This window comes from Poecilia latipinna, unplaced genomic scaffold, assembly GCF_001443285.1.
Source record: "Poecilia latipinna isolate Pla-1442-1.1 unplaced genomic scaffold, P_latipinna-1.0 Scaffold2249, whole genome shotgun sequence".
NCBI classification, from domain to species: Eukaryota; Metazoa; Chordata; class Actinopteri; order Cyprinodontiformes; family Poeciliidae; genus Poecilia; species Poecilia latipinna.
This window is the reverse complement of record NW_015114865.1, coordinates 43,968-63,173: the sequence shown is the minus strand read 5'-3', so window position 1 is coordinate 63,173 and position 19,206 is coordinate 43,968. Positions and strand designations below refer to the sequence as shown.

Below are 19,206 nucleotides of genomic sequence, written 5' to 3'. Positions count from 1 at the left end.
GGGGGGGGGTTGTGTGTTGTTGGTGGGGGGGGGGTTGTGGTGTGGGGGGGGGGGGGGGTGTGCATGTGTGTGTGTGTGTGTGTGTGTGTTTACCATTTGTAAGGCCCATTTTTCCAACAGATACTACATTGTGAGGACCATTTGCTCCGTGTGGGGCAGAAAGCCAGGGCCCCATGAGAAGAAGTGCTGTTTTTGGGGTTAGGTTTAGGACTAAGGTGTGAATTGAGTTCAGGTTAGGTTTAAGGTGAGACGTGTACTAGTACTAGTTAGACTTAGAGAAACGGCCAGGGTTAGATTATAGCAATTAATGAGAAATGAATAGAAGTCAATGCAAAGTCCTTGAGAAACTAGAAAGACTATGTCTGAGTGTGTGCGTGTGCGTGTGTGTGTGTGTGTGTGAGAGAGAGAGAGAGAGAGAGAAAGAGAGAGGGAGAGTGAGAGAGAGAGAGGAGGTTTGGAAGGAGTGGGTGTTTCTTAGTGAAACCCCTCTCGCCCTCACATCTTTTACTCTGCTGCGTCTGTGCTCTTCTTGCCTACATTTTCACACACAGCGGCATCTCCACTTCCACCCACTTACACACATTCACCTGAGCAGATATACTTATTACAAAACCAGACTTACAAACTTTCAGAGTTTTAGTGTGACGAAGGCAGAGGAAGAGCTGTGTGAGGACACATTTTAATTGGGATGCAAAGTTGTAAAATTAAAATAATCGGAAGTAAAAATAGAAGTTTTATAGAGTAAAGGGAGCTGAATACATCCGGACCCACACTTTTCAGTGTGTCTGTTTCCAGCAGCCATTTGGCAAGAGGCAGGCACACTCTGAACAGGACACCAGTTCATTATACATTTTTTAAATCATGGATCTTTTTTTCATCTGCTTCACACACACATAAATATATTGAAGTCCAATAAAATAAAAAACCCCATTCCTTCCCCATTTCTGCATCATTTGGCCTTTCTATAATTTATTATGAAATTGTTTAGTGTTTGAAACAGAATATTTTAATGGTTTCTTCTTTAAAATAAAAACACAATGTCTTTCTTCAAATACTACAAAGAATTTGTTTAATTTGACGAAAATCTCTTTGGCTACGTAATAATGAACAATCCTGATTTTTTGGGTATTGATTCTAAAAGTTTCAAATTCTTTGTTCTCTTCCTAATTTCGTGGATTATATTGTTTGTTTTTCCAGTGATGCCATGTATTAAAGCAGTCATCTTAGGGTATGTATTTTTAAGAAAATAAAAACATATTTTAGACATAAAATCCTGTCTATTAAGTTAATTTGTTCATTCTAATTTGGTAAAGATGGGATAATTAAAACCAATTTTTTCCTCCCTGGAGTCACATGACAGGATCAATCCCATGATCTGAAAACACATAGAGAGACTTGAAGTGATCAGTCTATAAAATCCTGTACCAACACTTCTGTTACATCCGTATTTGTATCTGCTGTAACTCCAACGGTGACTCAGTCGAAACTTCACAACATTATGCCAAGACATATGGTGAATGTAATTAACATGCGATGCCAGCTCTGTGTGTAAAAGTGTGGGAGACGGTTTGTGAATGTACATGTGTGTTTGGGGCTGTCGCTCAGATTTAGTGTGTCTGTTTACTTGTTTTCAGCAGGAAGTTCAGATTTCTATGAGGCATAGATCAATTTATAAAACTGCATAATCCAGACTGTTCCGTTTTGTTTTCTTTTTATTTATTTTTGCTTAAATGTTATTTTATTTGTTCATTGGCTGAAGGATGTGGTACAAATAGTTTTGGTCCTGATTTTAAATATTGTGCCTTGTAGAATCATTTATATTCTTCAGGAAGCCATTGTTGAAGGAAAAACTAAAAGATGTTTCTTGTTCAGTTTTTCACAAGTCATTTGGCAGATGGAGCTCTGGTGAAATTAAACCACATTTCTAATGTTTCTCCTCTAAACATGGTGGTGGCAGCATAGTGGTTTGGGAAAGACTGTCTTCAGCTGGCATGGGAAGAAAAGTGAGGTCATTTACTGGGCAACAGAAGAAAACCCATTTCAAACTGAGTGGAGAACAATGGGTGCTGCTCAGAAAAGCCCAAAACTATCCAAACCAAAACTATGCAATCCCCTGGCAGATTTAAATGTAAAATTATTTCATTCAATCAAGAAGTTTCAGCTATAAGAACAGCAAAAGAGGATACAAGTACACATCACATGTTTCTCATCTCAATAAAATACTGCAAAGTTTTTGGCTGTGAAAATATAAAGAAGTACTTTTTTTATATTCTGCTCTATGTTTTTGTGCTTCTAAGTTACTGTTTCCCAATTGCAGCACCATAACACAGGACACTACAAAAAACCTGTTTTGAATAACTAGCAGAAATTTACAGCAAACCTACAAAAAAACTTGACCTATACAGTTGGTTTCATGTATGTCATTTATTTAAAACAGTGTTAGGTTTAGGAATAGAAAGACTAAGAATGTGTGGTGAAATCAGAGTGATCCCTTTATTGAAACTTTGGATAAAAGAAATCATTCGATTCAGCCCCTGAAACTTAAACTTCTCCAGTCTCTGTTACATTCTGCCTCGGATCTTTGTTTAAAATTCTCCGTTTTCTGTTCCGCCGCACTATTGACTCATCACTCCATGTGGTCCATGTCATATTGTCTCTAGATTCATTCCTCCACTGTTGCTCCCTCTCCATCTCTTTCTGTGAATTATACATTAAAACCCACTTGACATGGATATACTCCATCTTGTGCCAGAGTTTATGCATCACACCAGCCTCTGGCCTCTGCCTATCTTCCTCTTTGGTTTTTCTTCCTGTTCTGTCTTTCACAAAACATGAGACGCTGAATCAATAGCAGTCCTCTCACCTCTCTGCCATTTTTTTACACTTTTAATTGTAACTCAGTAGCAGCATTTTCATTCAGCTCCAGCCTTTACTCCCACTGGCTGTATTCCCCCCATCTGTCCTTCTCCTTCCTCCTCTGCTCCAATCATCTCTGAAAAGTCATCTCCTCCCACCTGCTGGTGTCCCACATGGGGGGAGACAAGGAGAGAGAGGGACAGAAAAGAGTGAAGTGAGATGGGGGGACAGGAGAAATGGAGACATGATTGGACTGGAGATCCCCCCACCCTCCAAAATGTCTGAGATTCACCTGCACAAACTCCCTCCTCCTCCTCCTCCTTCTTCTTCTTCTTCTTCTTCTTCTTCTTCTTCTTCTTCTTCTTCTTCTTCTGCTTCTTCTTCCCCCGCTTTTCTCATCTGTATTCATGGTCTCCCCTCCTCCTACTACTCCTCATCTTTCTCCTCCCGCATCATGTCTTCTCACCTCTCTCCCCCCACCAGCTCCCTGCCTCCTCTTCTCTGTCCTTCTGTGGCTCTTGTCATCCTGCATTGCTCCACCTGCACTGTGGTGCAGCGCTGACAATTCCTACCCTCCACTCACACACACACACACTCTCTCTCTCTCTCATACACACACACACACACACACACACACAGAGGGAGACACACGCCCACCACTTCCGGCACCCCCCTATTTTATCCCCCTCCTTTTCAAATCTCTCCACTGCAGACACGAAACATTCTCCAACCCCTGGCGTGCCAGCGCTTCATCAGGACCCACTGCTTGCAGTATCGGAACAGTTATGCATTCACACACAATGTGACTTCTTGTTCTATGCAGGAATAATTCATTTATAGTGAGCAGTAAAACCAAAAATGGTAAGGCAGTGTGGTAATATCAGTGATTAAACATTGTAAGATTCGTGAGGGTATTATTTTACTCATAATTTTTGTTAGCTATCCTTTGTGTGGTTTAAATCAGAGTGACTTACAGTACCTGAATATTAATACTGAGCCAAAGTACATCCTGTGCACTTAAAATAAACCTTTTAAAGAAATAGCTCAGAGGTTTTGAAGTGAGGTTATAAGCAGTTACTATCTCCTCTGTAGTGGCTAACTGTCTTGGCATCTTCATTTACCATAAATCCAGATTCGTTTCTGGATTTATGACTGAAACTATAGGCCGGTCTGAGAAGAGGTTGAAACTGAAATGTCCTTCAGCCATACTTCATTAACTCCATCTCAGAAACATGGAAGCAGGTCACACACAGGCTTTTTCTTTGAAACGTTCAATATGGTCACATATGAATTTGGTGGGTATTTGCAGAAAAGCAGATGATTATTTCCATGGAAAAGCAGGAATAAAAGGCAATATGGCACTAAAAATATTCCTTATTCCTGGCGATTTTGCTGGAAGATTGATTGTGGGTCCAACTTCCAGGAAGATTTTGAGGTAAAGCCAATATTTCTTTTTCTGTTTAGTGTTTTAATTTTGATTTATTCTGTTAATATGATATTTTAGGGATGGGGTCACATTGAAACCAGAACATGTAAAATATTCCTGTTATATGAAGTACCTAATAGAAAAGATTTCAATTTATAATGATTACAGATGATGGCTTCTTTAGACATTGGCTTCTTCAGACATTAATGAATTTAAAAGTGGCAGCAGTTTATGACCTTGCTTTTTTATAAACTAGTGAATCGTTTTTGAAAATAAAAGTTTTTGACATGTGTTCTCTGGTCCTAGCTTCTTTCTTGGACTGGTCATCTTCCTCTAGGTCCAACTAATTTGGATTTATATTAAATTAACAGAACAACAGAGTTATATATTCTGCAGGTTTTAATGGAACCACAAAATCTTGAAATATCCCTTGAATAAAAGTTCACATGTGATAACTGAATCAGTTGTTGTATAGGGCAATTATGTTTTTAACCAAGAGGGACTATTATAGCATCAGGATGATCTGATTACCACACAAAATAAGTGAGCCAAATCATGATGGAGTAACATTTAAGAAGAACGAAACATTCGGTGTGGCAGACGAATGGACGGGATGGGAGAGTCTGACTCCTTTAATGTGGTGTTGCTAGGGAAATAAAGCTGAAGAAATAAAGAGAGCATCAGCCACAGAGCTACTTACTGGGTAGAATATTAGAATATAGTCTCTCAAACAGATGCAGAGCTTCTGTATTGCAGGTATGTTTAAATCAAAGTGATGAGAATAAAACAGGACAGAGAAAGTGTGGTAGAAACCCTGAGAGTAGAGGGGAGAAAGTTTGTTGCTGGGCTGATTTTCAGGGTACAGGAAAAAATCAGATTGGGAAGATATCACACCATGTAATCAATCCTGACATCTAGTGGACAGTGTGAGGAATACAGTACAAAGTCTTCACGTTGTACAGTATATTAACACTTTCAGTCAGTGTGTTTATGTAATGTGGAGCCCTAGACCTCTTCCCCCAGGCTTCACATATGTAGGTCAAGATCTACGTAATAATTATATAATTCTATTTTTTTTATCTATGCTTATATTTCTTTAAATATTAATCATGAGTTAAAAAAACAATAAATAAATAATGTGAAAAAAACTGAACCACTGGTCTCACCATAGTATCAAATTAATGTTGCTCAATATTGAAGTGGTGATTCTGAAACTATTGCTGAGACAAAAATGAAGGTTTAAGATCTTATTTTTCTTACGGAGGAACATGTGTTACAAACAGTTATTTTTAGTATTTTATTGTTGGAATTATTGTCTTTCTATATCTGTGATTGTATAAGTTTTGGGGTACTGTCTGCAGCTAAAAATATGTAGAGAATCAATTGATTTAAGAAAATGTTATATTGTCTTTGAGGTTGGGTATGCTATTTATATCATTTGTTACATTTTACTGTTTAAAAAATATATTTTTTATGTAATACTACAAGTATTATTCCACTGTTAGTTTTATGTGTTTCATTTCATTTTCAATGTTGACTTCTAAAAGACTAACCAAGGAACAGGCCTGCATTAGCCTTTGGCTAGAGGCCCTGTAGGAAGGACAGTGTCTTCTTTCTTTTAAATGTAATGTTGTTTAATGTCCTATTTAAATACATTTGAAATAAAATAAACATCTGCTACCTTGTTTTATGTATGGTTGCTATGAGTTGTTTTATGACTTGTATTCTTTTCACATTTCTTGTAAACCCCTGTTTCTGTTTTTGGTCATTTATGTAATTAGATTAATTTAAATATTGTCTTTATGGTTCGACTGGTACGGAGCCCTCCAGGGGAAATGGGAAATTAGTTTTCTCTTGCATTCCCTCGCAAAACTTTTGCGTTCCCTCGCAAAAGGTTTTGCGTTTTCTCGCAATAACGTACTCATAAGCGGCATAACTGAATACTGCAAACGCAAAAGTATTGCGAGAGAACCCAAAAGAAAAAAAATTCCCATGTCCCCTGTAGGGCTCCGTAGACTGGAAACGCACTATATTACCCATCTGTTTAGAATACAAAATTCCCTCCGCTTGAACATTTGACCCGTTCGGGACACCGTACTTGTTATGTTTGTTTGATAGCGAAGATGGCGAACGAACTGGATAGAGTACGAATCTCAGCAGCGGAACTTCGCGCAGAATCTACAAATTCAGTGCAAATGACCGATCGTTTGAACGGTAAGAGACCGTGAGCATCTTTCTAGGAGTGCCAGCGCTGGTTAAAGACTCAGTAAACTCTAGTAAAACAGTAGGTGACTGTCTAAGTTAGCAGGAAGTGGCCCGCGGTGCTGCTAAGTTTGTGTGTAGCTAATGTTGTTAGCCGCACAGCTCTGGGCTTATCTGTGCGTTACTTTTTTGGAAGCTGCGCTTCAAACCAGGCCGAATATTTCATTGCTAAATATATGTTTGAATATGCTTTCTATTCTTTCTGTCTTTTAAAAATTCGTATATTTAAACATTTGAGGTTTGTGTGCTTGCATAAATCATGTGTTATTTAAACGGAAAGTTTGTAAAGTAAACGTTCATTAACGGTATGCCACTAGGGAACGTTACCTAACAATTATAGCTACCTTATCACCGAAGATAACAAATGTTTATTATTTTAAAACCCTTTACTAAGGTGGCCGATGGTATTGTCAGTTATCAGTCGTTTTTTACGTTTTTATGTAGCAGTTTGTAGTGTTAGATGTCAAATCCGTATGTTTTCATATGTTTACTGTTACTTCATTGGTTATTAACAATGACATGACAGTAGTTTCATTTTTAAAATACAGGTCTTGCTTGTTATTTACACTTGTAGATATAGATGTACTTCTCATTTGCTTATTAAGCACAAATACTTTATTTAAGATTACGTTGTCAAACTCTGGTAAACATTACATTCTACTTCATTTTGATTCTCTAACTGCTTGCCTCATATGTATGTCAGAAGAAATCACAGATAAACTAAATAAAGCAATAAAAGCAGGGGAAAAGTAGAAATGGGCCAATAATTATTTTCTTGTGGGTCTTGCAGTATCATGGTGTCAATCAATGTAGATTAGTGATACATATATATATATATATATATATATATATATATATATATATATATATATATATATATGTGTGTATTTGTATTGTTTTGACTCTGTGTCAATTTAGAGAAAATCCACAATAAATTCAAAGTTTCTGACACAATTCTTGTGTGAAAATAACTAATAGGCATTGGATTTTAAGGTGTTTTGAAATGGTTTAGACATACAGTGTTAGATAGTGCTGCATTCCTCAGGGCAGGTAGATGCTGTCAAGGCATAACTCATTGCAATAAATATATAAAGTAATACTAGTAATTATGTATTAAGTAATATACATTTCATTAATGTGTCTTTAGCTGATGCTGCTCTTTAATTCTCACATTCAGCATTTTTTTTGTCTTGATGACTGATGTTTACCTTATCTTCCTACCTTCTGCAGAGGAGCAACAGGAACGCAAAAAACACAAGCAGCATAAGCGGCGTGAAGCGAAACATCCTGATCTGCAGCGTTACCACCCAGCGGCTGGACACGGACGCCGTCATCAGGACAGCGAGGAAGGAGAACCTGGTCAGAGGGATTCTCTAGATGCCAAAGCACAACAGAGTGATCAGTCATCGATGAGTGTGAAAAACAGAGTCTCCGAAGATGTTTTAGATAGACAAGAGTGCACAGACCTCTCAGGTACCAAAAACAAGGATGAGGACAGAATGAGAGGCGACGGCAGTAACAGCCTGAACTGTAAACAAGGCACCCAGTCTCTGGGTAAAACCGATGCAAACAGTGAAAATGACAAAGAACAACAAGATGCTTCAGGAGCTCCTAAACCTGTCAAGAAAGTCCGCAAGCCTGACAGAGAGTTCTATCAACCAGGGAGCCGCAGGAACGTGCAGGGAAAGGACTGCGGTGTTGGAAGAGAGCTGGATAAACCTTCCCCCAAGAAACAAGGGCTAACCCCGGAGCCAGAGTCTCTGTTGAGTGCAGGCGAAGGGAGTAGTAAAAAATCAATACCCAAGCATGGAGGGAAAGATAAGGTAAAATTCTCTGACTCTAATGAAGAACCTACAGAGCAAGGAAGACAAACTGTGGACCAAACAGTGGAGAAAATTATGAGCAAAGTAGAAAGACTCAACATAAAAGAGAAAGGGGAGGTTGGGGGTCCAAGTAGAGAAAAAGAAAGGAGTGCTCAAGGTGGAGAAACCAGATGCCAGGAAGAAAAGACAGATAGAAAGGAGAAGGGTAACCGCCGGAGAAGAGGAGGAGAGAAGGAGAAAAAAGAAGAAAATGAGACGCATCTGGAATCCAAACGAGAAGAGGAAGCAAACCAAAGTAGAAAGAACAATCAGCGGAAACCTGAGAAGGAAAAAGACAAGAGAGCTCCTAATACTGACAAGAGAAAATCTGAAAAACCAGGAGAGCCACACCACAGCAAACGAAACGATAATCCCAGAGAAAATCATAAAATAAAGGACAACAACAGCAACTTTAAAGACGCTGAAAAAGCTGCTAAAACAGGGAGCCACCGGGACAGGGTTGTAGAAGAGCGTGATAGACACAGATCTAATTTAAATGCCACTACACCAAACTCCAAGCGATATTCCAAATCAAACATTCGACACTCCCGAAACAGAACTTACAGCAGCAGTTCAGCGAGCAGTGTAACCAGCCAAGATGGCCCCAGGCAACACATGGGCATGGAGGGCGTCAAGTGGCCACGCCTCCCTGGGCAAAACAACAAGGAGGTGGGGGATAAATGTGAGGGGCCAAGGAGACACTCTTCAACAGAATCACAGGATGGGAGTGAGGTGTGTGACAGACAGGAAGCAGATAGGAGAAGAAGGAGAAAAGGTGTGGGGAAGGAAGAAATTAGTGCAGTAAAACGAGGGGAGGAGTGGAAGGCGTCAAACAAAAGTGGAGGGCGAGGAATCCTTCGGGTTTCTTTAGATAATCAGTCACCTGTCGCTAAGGACAGCCCAGTCCCTCGTGGGAGGGGCCGGGGTATCTTGGTGCTGCCAGCCCGCACAGACATCTCCAACTCACCCGAGGTGGGTCAGAGGCTTTTTTCTGCCGGAACCCGGGGAGGAGCAGCTGGCAGGACCAGAGGAGGCCGAGGAGGAGGGGTGAGACGCCTCTGGGACCCCAACAACCCTGACCAGAAACCTGCTCTCGCCAACACCCAGTCGTCCAAACACGCAGCACTTAAACAGCCGCTGTATCTGCAGAGTGGGACGGGATATGGGCAGCTTCACTTTCTGGACACGGATGACGAGCTTGCCGGCAGCCCTCCGGTGGGGCAAGGGGATCACTTCCAGTCCCAGCAGGCCGCTGCCATGGCATACTACAAATTCCAAAACTCTGACAACCCTTACTGCTACCCCATGGCCACCAACAGCCCGAACTCCACCACCGGCCAGCGCTATCCTTACCCGTATAACATGGGGCCGTACCAAATGACTCACCCTAACGGTATGTACCCGAGTCCGGGTACAAGTCCATTCAGCGGGAGTTACAGGGGAGCAGGGTATAGCCAGCCAGGCGTAGCAGGCGGGTTGACGTTTGAAGAGGAGCTGGGCCGAATGCTGAAGTCTGCAGATGCTCATGAACTTCAGCTCAGTAACTTGATCTCCAGGGACAGAGTGAGTGCAGATGGCTTGGATCGCATGTCCCAGCTCAGGTGAGTGTTTTGGTTGCTGCGGGGGGGAATATGGATTTAATGCTTTAGGGTTGAGTTTGTTGTTTAGCTCGTCTGGACTTACTAAAATAATAATATTGGAAATCTTTGTTGTTGTTTCTTGAAGAGCCGACCTTTTGGGCCTGTATGAGCGGATCATTCTGATGGACATCGAGTTCTCCGACTCTCAGAATGTGGATCAGGCTCTGTGGAAGAACGTGTTCTACCAGGTGATCGAACGCTTCCGGCAGCTGCTCAAAGACCCCGGCTGTGACAACACGCATGACATCAGGAACATGCTGCTCACGCTTCTAGATGAGGTAACACACACTTTGGAAAAGAGCAGGTCAAGAGTCCACTTTGCAGTCTCACTCATTATTGGGGTGTAAAGTGTTACATTGTTATTAATTTTAGTGCTTGTGATTTACAGCTGATCAAAACCAAAAGTTCAATTTCTGAGAGCAATTTTAATTTGCATAATTTATTGGCATGAACTTTGGTGGGCAATGAGTCCTCAGAAGTTGAAAACCACTACATTAAATGTTGGTGATAAACTTTTACAGCACACATGTAGTGTGTTCATGCTTTGTGGGTCCATCTAATCATGAAAAAAATGTGTTTTATTTTGAGGTTAATGCGTTCACACAGCAGGCAAATCTGCTTTTTTTCCCCCTTTCGTCTAAATCGTCTAAAACACGCTGGTCAGTGTAGAGTTTAACAACACATGGACCCAAGTATTCATTGTCAGAACTGTTCTCAGGATGTAGAGCTTGAATTTAAATTAGCAGACTAAACATACTGTTCAGAATTAGACATTTAGCTGCCATGACTAGGAAGATAAAACATATTTTTACACTTTACTCTTAAATAGCTTCTTGAAAAATCGTGTCCATCAAACCGTCCAGCTGTCAACAACAGTAACAGTTGTTTGTTTAGGAAGATAATCTGTTGAAACATGTATGAATGAGTCCTACATAGAAAATATCACCATTTTAATTTTCTTTATTTCACAGGGAGCACTTTTCTTTGACGCGCTGCTTCAGAAGCTGCAGGCGGTGTACCAGTTCACATTAGAAAACTACATGGATGGCATGGCTATCAGGACCCGTCCGTTACGCAAAACGGTATGTAATTCCTGCTTTGTGTGTGAAACCTATTAATTATACTGCTGTCAGGAAGCAACTTACTTACAACCAGACTGTTTTCTAAATGTATCTGTTTGGTTTTAAACTTACTTTTTCTCTTTGTTTTTTAACTTTTAGGTAAAGTATGCACTCATCAGTGCTCAGCGATGCATGATTTGTCAGGGCGATATTGCACGGTACCGAGAACAGGCCACTAACTCTGCCAACTATGGCAAGGCTCGCAGGTAGGCAGTTATTTCAGGAGTGTTTCTATAAATCCTTATAAAAACACTCAATTCATGTTCAAATTTGTTTTTGTTTTATAAATACATTTTAATTTAGTTAATTTAAAAATGGTCTGGAGTTTATTTCTGACATAAGAATATCTTAAATTCACTTTTACTCAACTGGCAGAAATCATTATGCTATCATTAAGCTTAATTTTGTTTTACAAATCCTAAACTTAAAGATTGAATAAATCAAAATAGATCAATAAATATGTATTTTCATAGAGGCATTCAATTTTAGTGTTAAAGTCATATAACTTTTTAGTCCAGGAAAAATATTTTGAACCATCCTGTTTAAGATATTGTGATGTGCAATATCCTAATTGCAGATCACAGCACCTGTTTAAAGTTATAATATTCTGCAAATGTTGTTGCTCTAATGTTTTCATATTTGTTTCCTCTCAGCTGGTACCTGAAAGCCCAGCAGATTGCGCCTAAAAATGGACGCCCCTACAACCAGCTGGCTTTGTTGGCAGTTTATACAGTAAGTGATGTCAAGATTGTTAAATTAAATATTTAATCAGACGTTAAGTTGCCATGACTAAACAGTCATTTTTATTTCATTTATTTTCATGTACTGCACTAGATTACAGCTTTTCCCTGCTAATTACAGAAAAGATCGATAAGAAAATAAAAATATTACACAACCACTAAAGATTCATGTGTTAGGATAATCCAGACAATTTCAAGGTTTTCAAACTGAGCTGATCAAATTTGTCCAGAGATCAAAAAAGTGAAATAGCACTTTGCCATTCTGTAGCATCCAGAGCCAGCAGCTGTTGGTTATGAACAAACTGAGAATCTGATGAGGTGTACATCTTGTCCCTAAAAGTCCAGAATTCAAATATATTTTTTATGTTAATGATGGCAGAAAAGATTGCATTGCTTTCTGTCCAGCTGTTGGTGTGTGATAGTTTACAGTCACACTATGTGGATATAATCCATCAGTAATTTCTTAGATTACATCTAGCCTTTATTGTATAAAACGAGTTAAAAGTAAAAATTGTTGGTCTTTTGATAGTACAGTTAATTATCTACTCATTTTATAATTTTAAAATCTCTCTCACCTGCAGAAGCGAAAGTTGGATGCTGTGTATTATTACATGCGCAGTTTGGCCGCCTCCAATCCCATCCTGACAGCAAAGGAGAGCCTAATGAGCCTCTTTGAGGAAGCTAAGCGGAAGGTAAGGCAAATGAAAAACCTTTCACAGCTCAGCTCGGAAACGCTTTCAAAAAAAGCCGCTTCCTAGGACGTCAAGTGTTGTACCTTGTCAAAATACTCAGCGTGTATGAGAAAGTCGTCGACCGTTTTGAAGAGATAAAGTCGACATTTTGCGTTTTAAATCCACAGTTGAATCAGAGAAAGTTTGTGATGTATTCCAACAGGCTGAACAGTTTGAGCGAAGGAGGAGGCAGGAGCAGGAAGGAGGCTCCCAGGGTCCAGCAGTGAAAGGAAGAAGGAAATGGGACGACGGCGCACGTGTGGAGATTTGGATCCGTCCTAGTGGCCAGACCACAACCCCGTCCTCACAGAGGGGGGGCAGCGAGTCCAGCAGAGACTCAGAGCAGGATGGAGAGCTGGGCAGCCTTAGTGCTACTGAGGTAAAAGCCATCTAGCTGCAATACATGGTTTGTAGTTATAAAATATTTCCTGATTGAGGTTTTTCTGTTTTCATCTTCATACAGCTCTCAAATTTTTCTTACTGTAAGTCCTTACACTTGTCTTTTCCTGGAGCATTTTTTGCTTACTTCTGACCTTCTTTTTTCTCCAGCTGAATAAGAGATTCATTTTGAGTTTCCTGCATGCACACGGAAAGCTCTTCACTAAAGTGGGGTGAGTGGTGGCTCGTATTTTCCAGCTTCTTCCTGAATTTAATGTGTAGAATTTAAAATAAGCTAAATTATTATTTGAGAATTATTTTTTCATTTTGATTTGGTGCCGGATAAGTTTGACGGGTGTGTGTTTCTCTGTGTTGCGGCTGCACAGCATGGAGTCCTTCCCCGGAGTGGCGAGCCGTGTTCTGCAGGAGTTTAAGACTCTTCTTCAGCACGGCCCTTCACTGCTCGGGTTTACAAACCTGCTGCAGATCATCACCATCAACATGTTTGCCATATACAACGCCCACAGCAGAGGTAACAAACAAATACAGATGATTATAGTTAAAATGACATTTGAAATGGATCGTCGTGCTATCACAATCCATTTAGTCTGAATATTTGGTGTAATATTTGCTATGGAAATTTGAGAATGCTAAAGCTCTCCTGATGAAATTTAAAGTAGGAAGGCACTGAAAGATCTTAACCTGGCTGCTTATATTTCCTCTTTTATATATATATATTTTATAGTGTTTAATTCAAGTTAAAAAGTAAACATGCATGTCATGATTACACACAAATAATAACTGAAGTACCTTTTCTCTGCCAGATGAAGAAGGAGATGTCCGGTCTGTTTTATTAGAACAAAGCACAGCTTTAGGCCTGGACATGTTTGCTTTGCTGGTGCAGCGATGCACTGAGCTTCTCAAGGAAACTCCTGCAGGTAAAACTATTGGTCTATTACCCTTCAGCTCCATTTTTCTCACTTATTTGTTGTGCATGTCCTTGACTACAAATGGGTAAAATTAACTATTTAATCAGTATTTTGTGGCGTTTGTAAAGATGACTAAAATAAAATGCATAAAAAATGAAACGGTTTTACTAAACCGACTGCCCTGAGTTGTACAGCTCTGCTGCTTCTGCCCATATACAATAAAAAAAAAAAAACATTTATTTATGCTCTGATAGAAGTGATTCTTGGAGAAAACATTCAAATAGAACAGAAAATGTCAGTCATTCTGTCGGTTTTTGTAGCAGTTGGAGTTTGCAGTGTTTATTGCAGGATTGTTATGCTGTATTCCCCTCCCACCTTGAACCTTGTAATTGTTGCATAAGGTATCCGGTGCAACATATTTGGATATATGGTTATTTATATATCCAAATATATTTTGGTTTCCCCAAAACATCACATACATATCCGCTGCCAAGTCCGAGGCGTTTGTCGCTCCAACGCCTGAATAAGACACCGCCGTGTCCTCTGATGGCTGAACTATGAATATGTCATGTAACTGATAATATCTGTCACTGCCGTGATTTTTAATGACTCATCGTGTGAACAAGCATATTCATGCATGATTTTAGTTTAATGGAAATGCCGCAATTGCAAAAATAATTTTTTTCAACAGCAGAATATCAACAAATATTTGCTCACATTCATAAAGAAAACGCAGCTAGTGATTGAGAAAATCATCAGCGTGTTTGATTTCATTTATGTTTGGTTGTGTATTACTCAGTAATAAATACAAATAAGCTCAGTGTTGCTCTCTTTCAGAAGCAGTACCCATGACAGATGGAGAAGAGGAGGGGAAAACTGAAGAGCTGCAGGGAATGGTCAGAGTCTCTGCTTTCCCGCTGGACCTGAGAGAACTGCTGCCCAGCATCAAAGTGTGGTCAGACTGGATGTTAGGACATCCAGAAGAGTGGAACCCACCACCATGCAGTCTGGAGTGAGTAAAATTTTAGTTTTCCCTTCCATTTAAAGACGGTGGAAATCATTTGTGGACCTGACATTTAGATTCTAGTCTTGAAACTTCATGTTAACTTATTTATGCTCCTTTCAGACTCAATAGCAATGTCATTATTCTGTTATCAGAATCAATTACAGATATTTGACCGCTTTTGTGTCAAATGTTTGCTGAAAGATTTTGGTAGAACGATTGTATGAAACCACAAACTTCGCCGCGTTTTATTGATTCTATGTGATCTCACCGATTCTTGTCATAATCTGGTGATCAAGGTGCAGTCCCAACGTTTGGCAGTGCCTTGCTGACTTTTGCAATGCACTGGCACGTGTGGACCACGAGGAGATGCTGCTGTACAAAGTGGATACTGATGAAGGCGAGGGAGACGAGGAACTGACTGTGCTTCAGTTGAAGGAGGACAAGCTGCTCGCTGGCTTTGTACCTCTGCTAGCAGCGCCACAGGAGCCGTGTTACACGGACAAACACACCGACATGGTGAGTGGGTTGTTAAACCAGCACACTGCGGACTACATGCTTTTATTTTCAACATTTGGCACACAGCCCCAAGTATCCACATCGTGCCTTGAGGCACATATTAACCTTCATCCTGTTTTCTCAGGCTACAGCAGCAGATTGTAAAAGAGTGACGGTTCTGAAGTACTTCCTGGAGGCTCTGTGTGGACAAGAAGAACCTCTGTTAGCCTTCAAGGGAGGCAAATACGTGTCTGTGGCAACGTCTTCCTCACCTAACCACTCAGAAGATACAAGGAGCAGGCAGGATTCGTTAACAGAGAAAGAGGTGACTTTGTCTATGCATCTATAGAAGGAACAAACAGAATCTCACAACAAAAAGCTGATGTTATTCTCATCTTCGTCTGGCTGGCAGTCTGATGACGTCATACTTGAGGCCGAGTCATCTCTTTCTGGGTCAGAAGAAGAGGAGGATTTTGAGGAGGCAGGAGAAAGTGAGAATGACATCAAGGAGCTAAAGGCGCGGCGGCACGCCCTCGCTAACAAGCTGGCGCAGCAGCAGAAGCGCAGAGACAAAATCCAGGTATGAAACGGTTTGAGGGAGTCGAGCAGGTTTGAACTGTAGAGTTCAGCTGATCAGAGGCAGAATCCAGCTTTATTTTCTGTGTGTGTGTGTGTGTGTGTGTGTGTGTGTGTGTGTGTGTGTGTGTGTGTGTGTGTGTTTTTCAGGCGGTACTGCAAACTGGTGGTCAGTTGGAACTGGAAGTCAGACCCTTGTTTTTGGTTCCGGACACCAATTGCTTCATTGATCACTTGGACGGACTGAAGAATCTCCTCCAGTGTGGAACGTACATAATCGTTGTGCCTCTCATCGGTAAGAGAAACACACAAACGGATAATAAATTCAACAAATTAACTTGAAAGTTTAAAATGACAAATATTGCAAACATTAACTTTTTTTTTAATTACATACAGACTTTATGATTTGTGCTCTCTCTTCCAGTGATTACAGAGTTGGATGGTTTGGCTAAAGGCCAGGAGCCTTTTGGCGGCGCAGTGGGGATGGGAGGGCGGAGCAGTGGCAGCCGAGGCAACTACAACGTCAGCGTGGCCCACGTGCGGGCCGTGCAGGAGCAGGCCCGTTCTGCTGTGGCTTTCTTAGAAAAAGGGTTTGAAGCCCGGGAGCCATGCCTCAGAGCCCTGACCAGCCGAGGAAATCAGCTGGAGTCCATCGCCTTCCGCAGTGAGGACACCTCTGGACAACAGGTGGGAGCCGTCTGTCTGCAGACATATTCGCATGTTTGACAACTATGCAGGTTTTTTAAAATTAAGTGCAACCAGCTGAGCAGTGCGTAATTTAATCTGTATAAATACAACTGTTCTGTGAAGACATCAGAGGTTTGTTAGAGAAAGTTGTGAACAAACAACAAACACTCAACCAGAGCTACAGTTGAGTCAGAATGGCTCAGTCAAAGTCCTGACATTAATCCAACAGAAAATCTGTTGCCAGATTTGAAAATCGATGTTCACAGGCAAACTCTAAGCAGCTTATTGAGATGACGCCAGTGGTTTTGCAAAGAAAAATGTGCAAAGTTGATAGAAATGTACCTCAAAAGACTAATAGATGAAGTTCTGAGATGGTTTTATTCTGAAAATGATTCACTAATCTCTGTTGTTCCGCCACACAGAATTCATCCAAATACATGATTGTAATATGAGGGGATATGATCAGGTTGTGAGGGGTACAAATACTTTCCAAGGCTCTGTATGAAACTGATACTAAATTTAACAGGTGTTTGTTTTGGTTGGTAATAACTAGATCTGTCACAATGAGCAGTAAATTAAATTAAAGCAAAATTGATTGATTGAATTTGTAGTTTTTCTAGTTTCTCTCTCTTCCTGCCAAACACTAGAGTGCAAAAGTCTTCAGTCTGGTGCTTTGGTCTCAACTGCCCCTTTTTTTGAGGGACAGTTTTGTTTACAGAGACTTTGTAATTCGTTTTATTGGTTATTCTGTTTATTTATTATGGATATTTAAAATGTGTTCCAGTGTTAAATATTCATTAGAATTAAAAGTTTATGGGTTTTTAAGAATGTGTTCTTGCAATATATTTCTTAAAAATGGTCTCAACAACATTATCATTTATCGGCGTAACATCTGGGACAATTATTGTCCAGCGAAATTTGTTGTGTTAACAGGTCTATTAATAACACAGATTTTTATTTGCTGTTGCTTTTTTTTTTTTTCAGGGTAACAATGATGATGTGATCTTGTCCTGCTGTCTCCACTACTGCAAAGACAAAGCAAAAGATTTCATGCCTCCTCAGAGAAGTATGGACCACTGGCTCTCTTGAAAACGCATTTCATGAGTGGAACCAGCCTTGTGACATAACTTTCTTTCTTCTAAGCAGATGGAACAGTGAGGCTCCAGAGAGAGGTGGTCCTCCTCACGGATGATCGCAACCTGCGCGTCAAGGCTTTGACCCGCAACGTCCCCGTGAGGGACATCCCGTCTTTCCTCAGCTGGGCTAAAGTGGGCTGAACCGGGATCGGGATGAAACCATAGGAACCTAGCTGATGAATCCTGCTTGTCACTCAGGAGAGAGGACACACTCAAAGCAGAGGAGGAAGAAGAGGAAGAGGAGATAAGTGAGGAAAGGAAACGATAATGAGAACGCAAAGAACCACTTCTTCAGGAATACAAGCAAATAAAGAGCAGAGTGGTGTTGTTGAGCTGATTCCCCCTTGTGAGGAAGTGTTTGCGTGTATGTATGTGTTAGGATCACAGAGCTTCCCCTATTGAGAGAGAGAGAGAGAGACTTAAGAGTCTCTGATAGATTGTAAGAGAAAGAAAAAGCGGTAAAACGGAGTGGTTTGGTCTGTGGGTTGCAGGATTCAGGAATAAAACCAGAGAGGGGAACTGTCCATAATCACTTGTTTGATTAGAAACAGCAGTAATGAATATTATACCCACCGCCTGCCTCTGAAGGCAGTGGCTTGAACTGAAGAGCTTCTACAGCAGAGTTGAGGGGCGTAGGCAGACCTACAGCAGGGGAGAATAAAGGGCTGATTCTTGTTTGGGCTTCATTGCGAGTCCAATGGAGAAAGAATCAAATGGAGACGGTGTGTGTTCCCTGCCTACCAGGAAACACTAGATGCTTCTTTGGCAGCTTTCTCCAGCTTGATGCTAATACGAAACCTTTGTGCTATGAGAAAAACAACACAAGGCAGTAACAAAAACAACAGCAAAAATCTTTTTTTTTTGTTTCACTTGTTTATTTTATCTCATGTATATAATATTTCCAACTTTTTGGAGATTTGCAAAAAAAAACATTTTTTGAGCAATGCAATTTGGTGGATTTAGTTGTTGGGAGTTTTAATCCCAGAAAGACGTGATAAAGTAACTTTAGCTTGATTATGAGGCCATTTCTTAATCAGATGTAATGAAAGGAGGGATTTTTTTATCTAGTAGCATTGCCGAATATTTCCATATATTTATTGTTCTTTTATATACCTCTTTAGCAATCTGTTCATTTTATGATAAATTTATTTTAATCAGCATTGCCTGTTTAGAACTAAGGCGTAACTGAGATCTTTTATGTTTTATCTTTCCTTTTGTTAAAGGTAAAATATACCTGATTTGTCACCGTAAATTTGTAGAAAGACATCAATCAGACAGACAGATATTGGGGGGTCGGGGGGGGGGGGGGTATTTTTTTTGGGGGGTTAAAAAAAAACCGGTGCCCCCCCAAAAAAAAAAGA

General features: G+C 40.3%; 1 protein-coding gene across 3 annotated transcripts; it reads left to right on the top strand.

Annotated features, from left to right (window-relative positions):
• Positions 1-6,299: 6,299 nt before the first annotated feature.
• Positions 6,300-19,134, top strand: smg6 (SMG6 nonsense mediated mRNA decay factor). Of its 3 annotated transcripts, none has more exons than XM_015018222.1 (19): positions 6,300-6,496; positions 7,775-10,007; positions 10,132-10,324; positions 11,018-11,128; positions 11,267-11,373; positions 11,821-11,899; positions 12,489-12,599; positions 12,802-13,017; positions 13,188-13,249; positions 13,403-13,548; positions 13,841-13,954; positions 14,786-14,957; positions 15,248-15,467; positions 15,592-15,771; positions 15,859-16,026; positions 16,173-16,317; positions 16,447-16,709; positions 17,694-17,775; positions 17,853-19,134. In XM_015018222.1, the coding sequence occupies exons 1-19, from the start codon at positions 6,406-6,408 to the stop codon at positions 17,984-17,986; spliced, it is 4,827 nt and encodes a 1,608-aa protein (XP_014873708.1). In that variant the 5' UTR covers positions 6,300-6,405; the 3' UTR covers positions 17,987-19,134. The 3 variants fall into 3 exon arrangements, with proteins under 3 accessions (XP_014873708.1, XP_014873706.1, XP_014873707.1); XM_015018220.1 differs by having other exon boundaries at positions 6,301-6,496; positions 14,783-14,957; XM_015018221.1 differs by having other exon boundaries at positions 6,302-6,496; positions 14,783-14,957; positions 17,856-19,134.
• Positions 19,135-19,206: the final 72 nt, after the last annotated feature.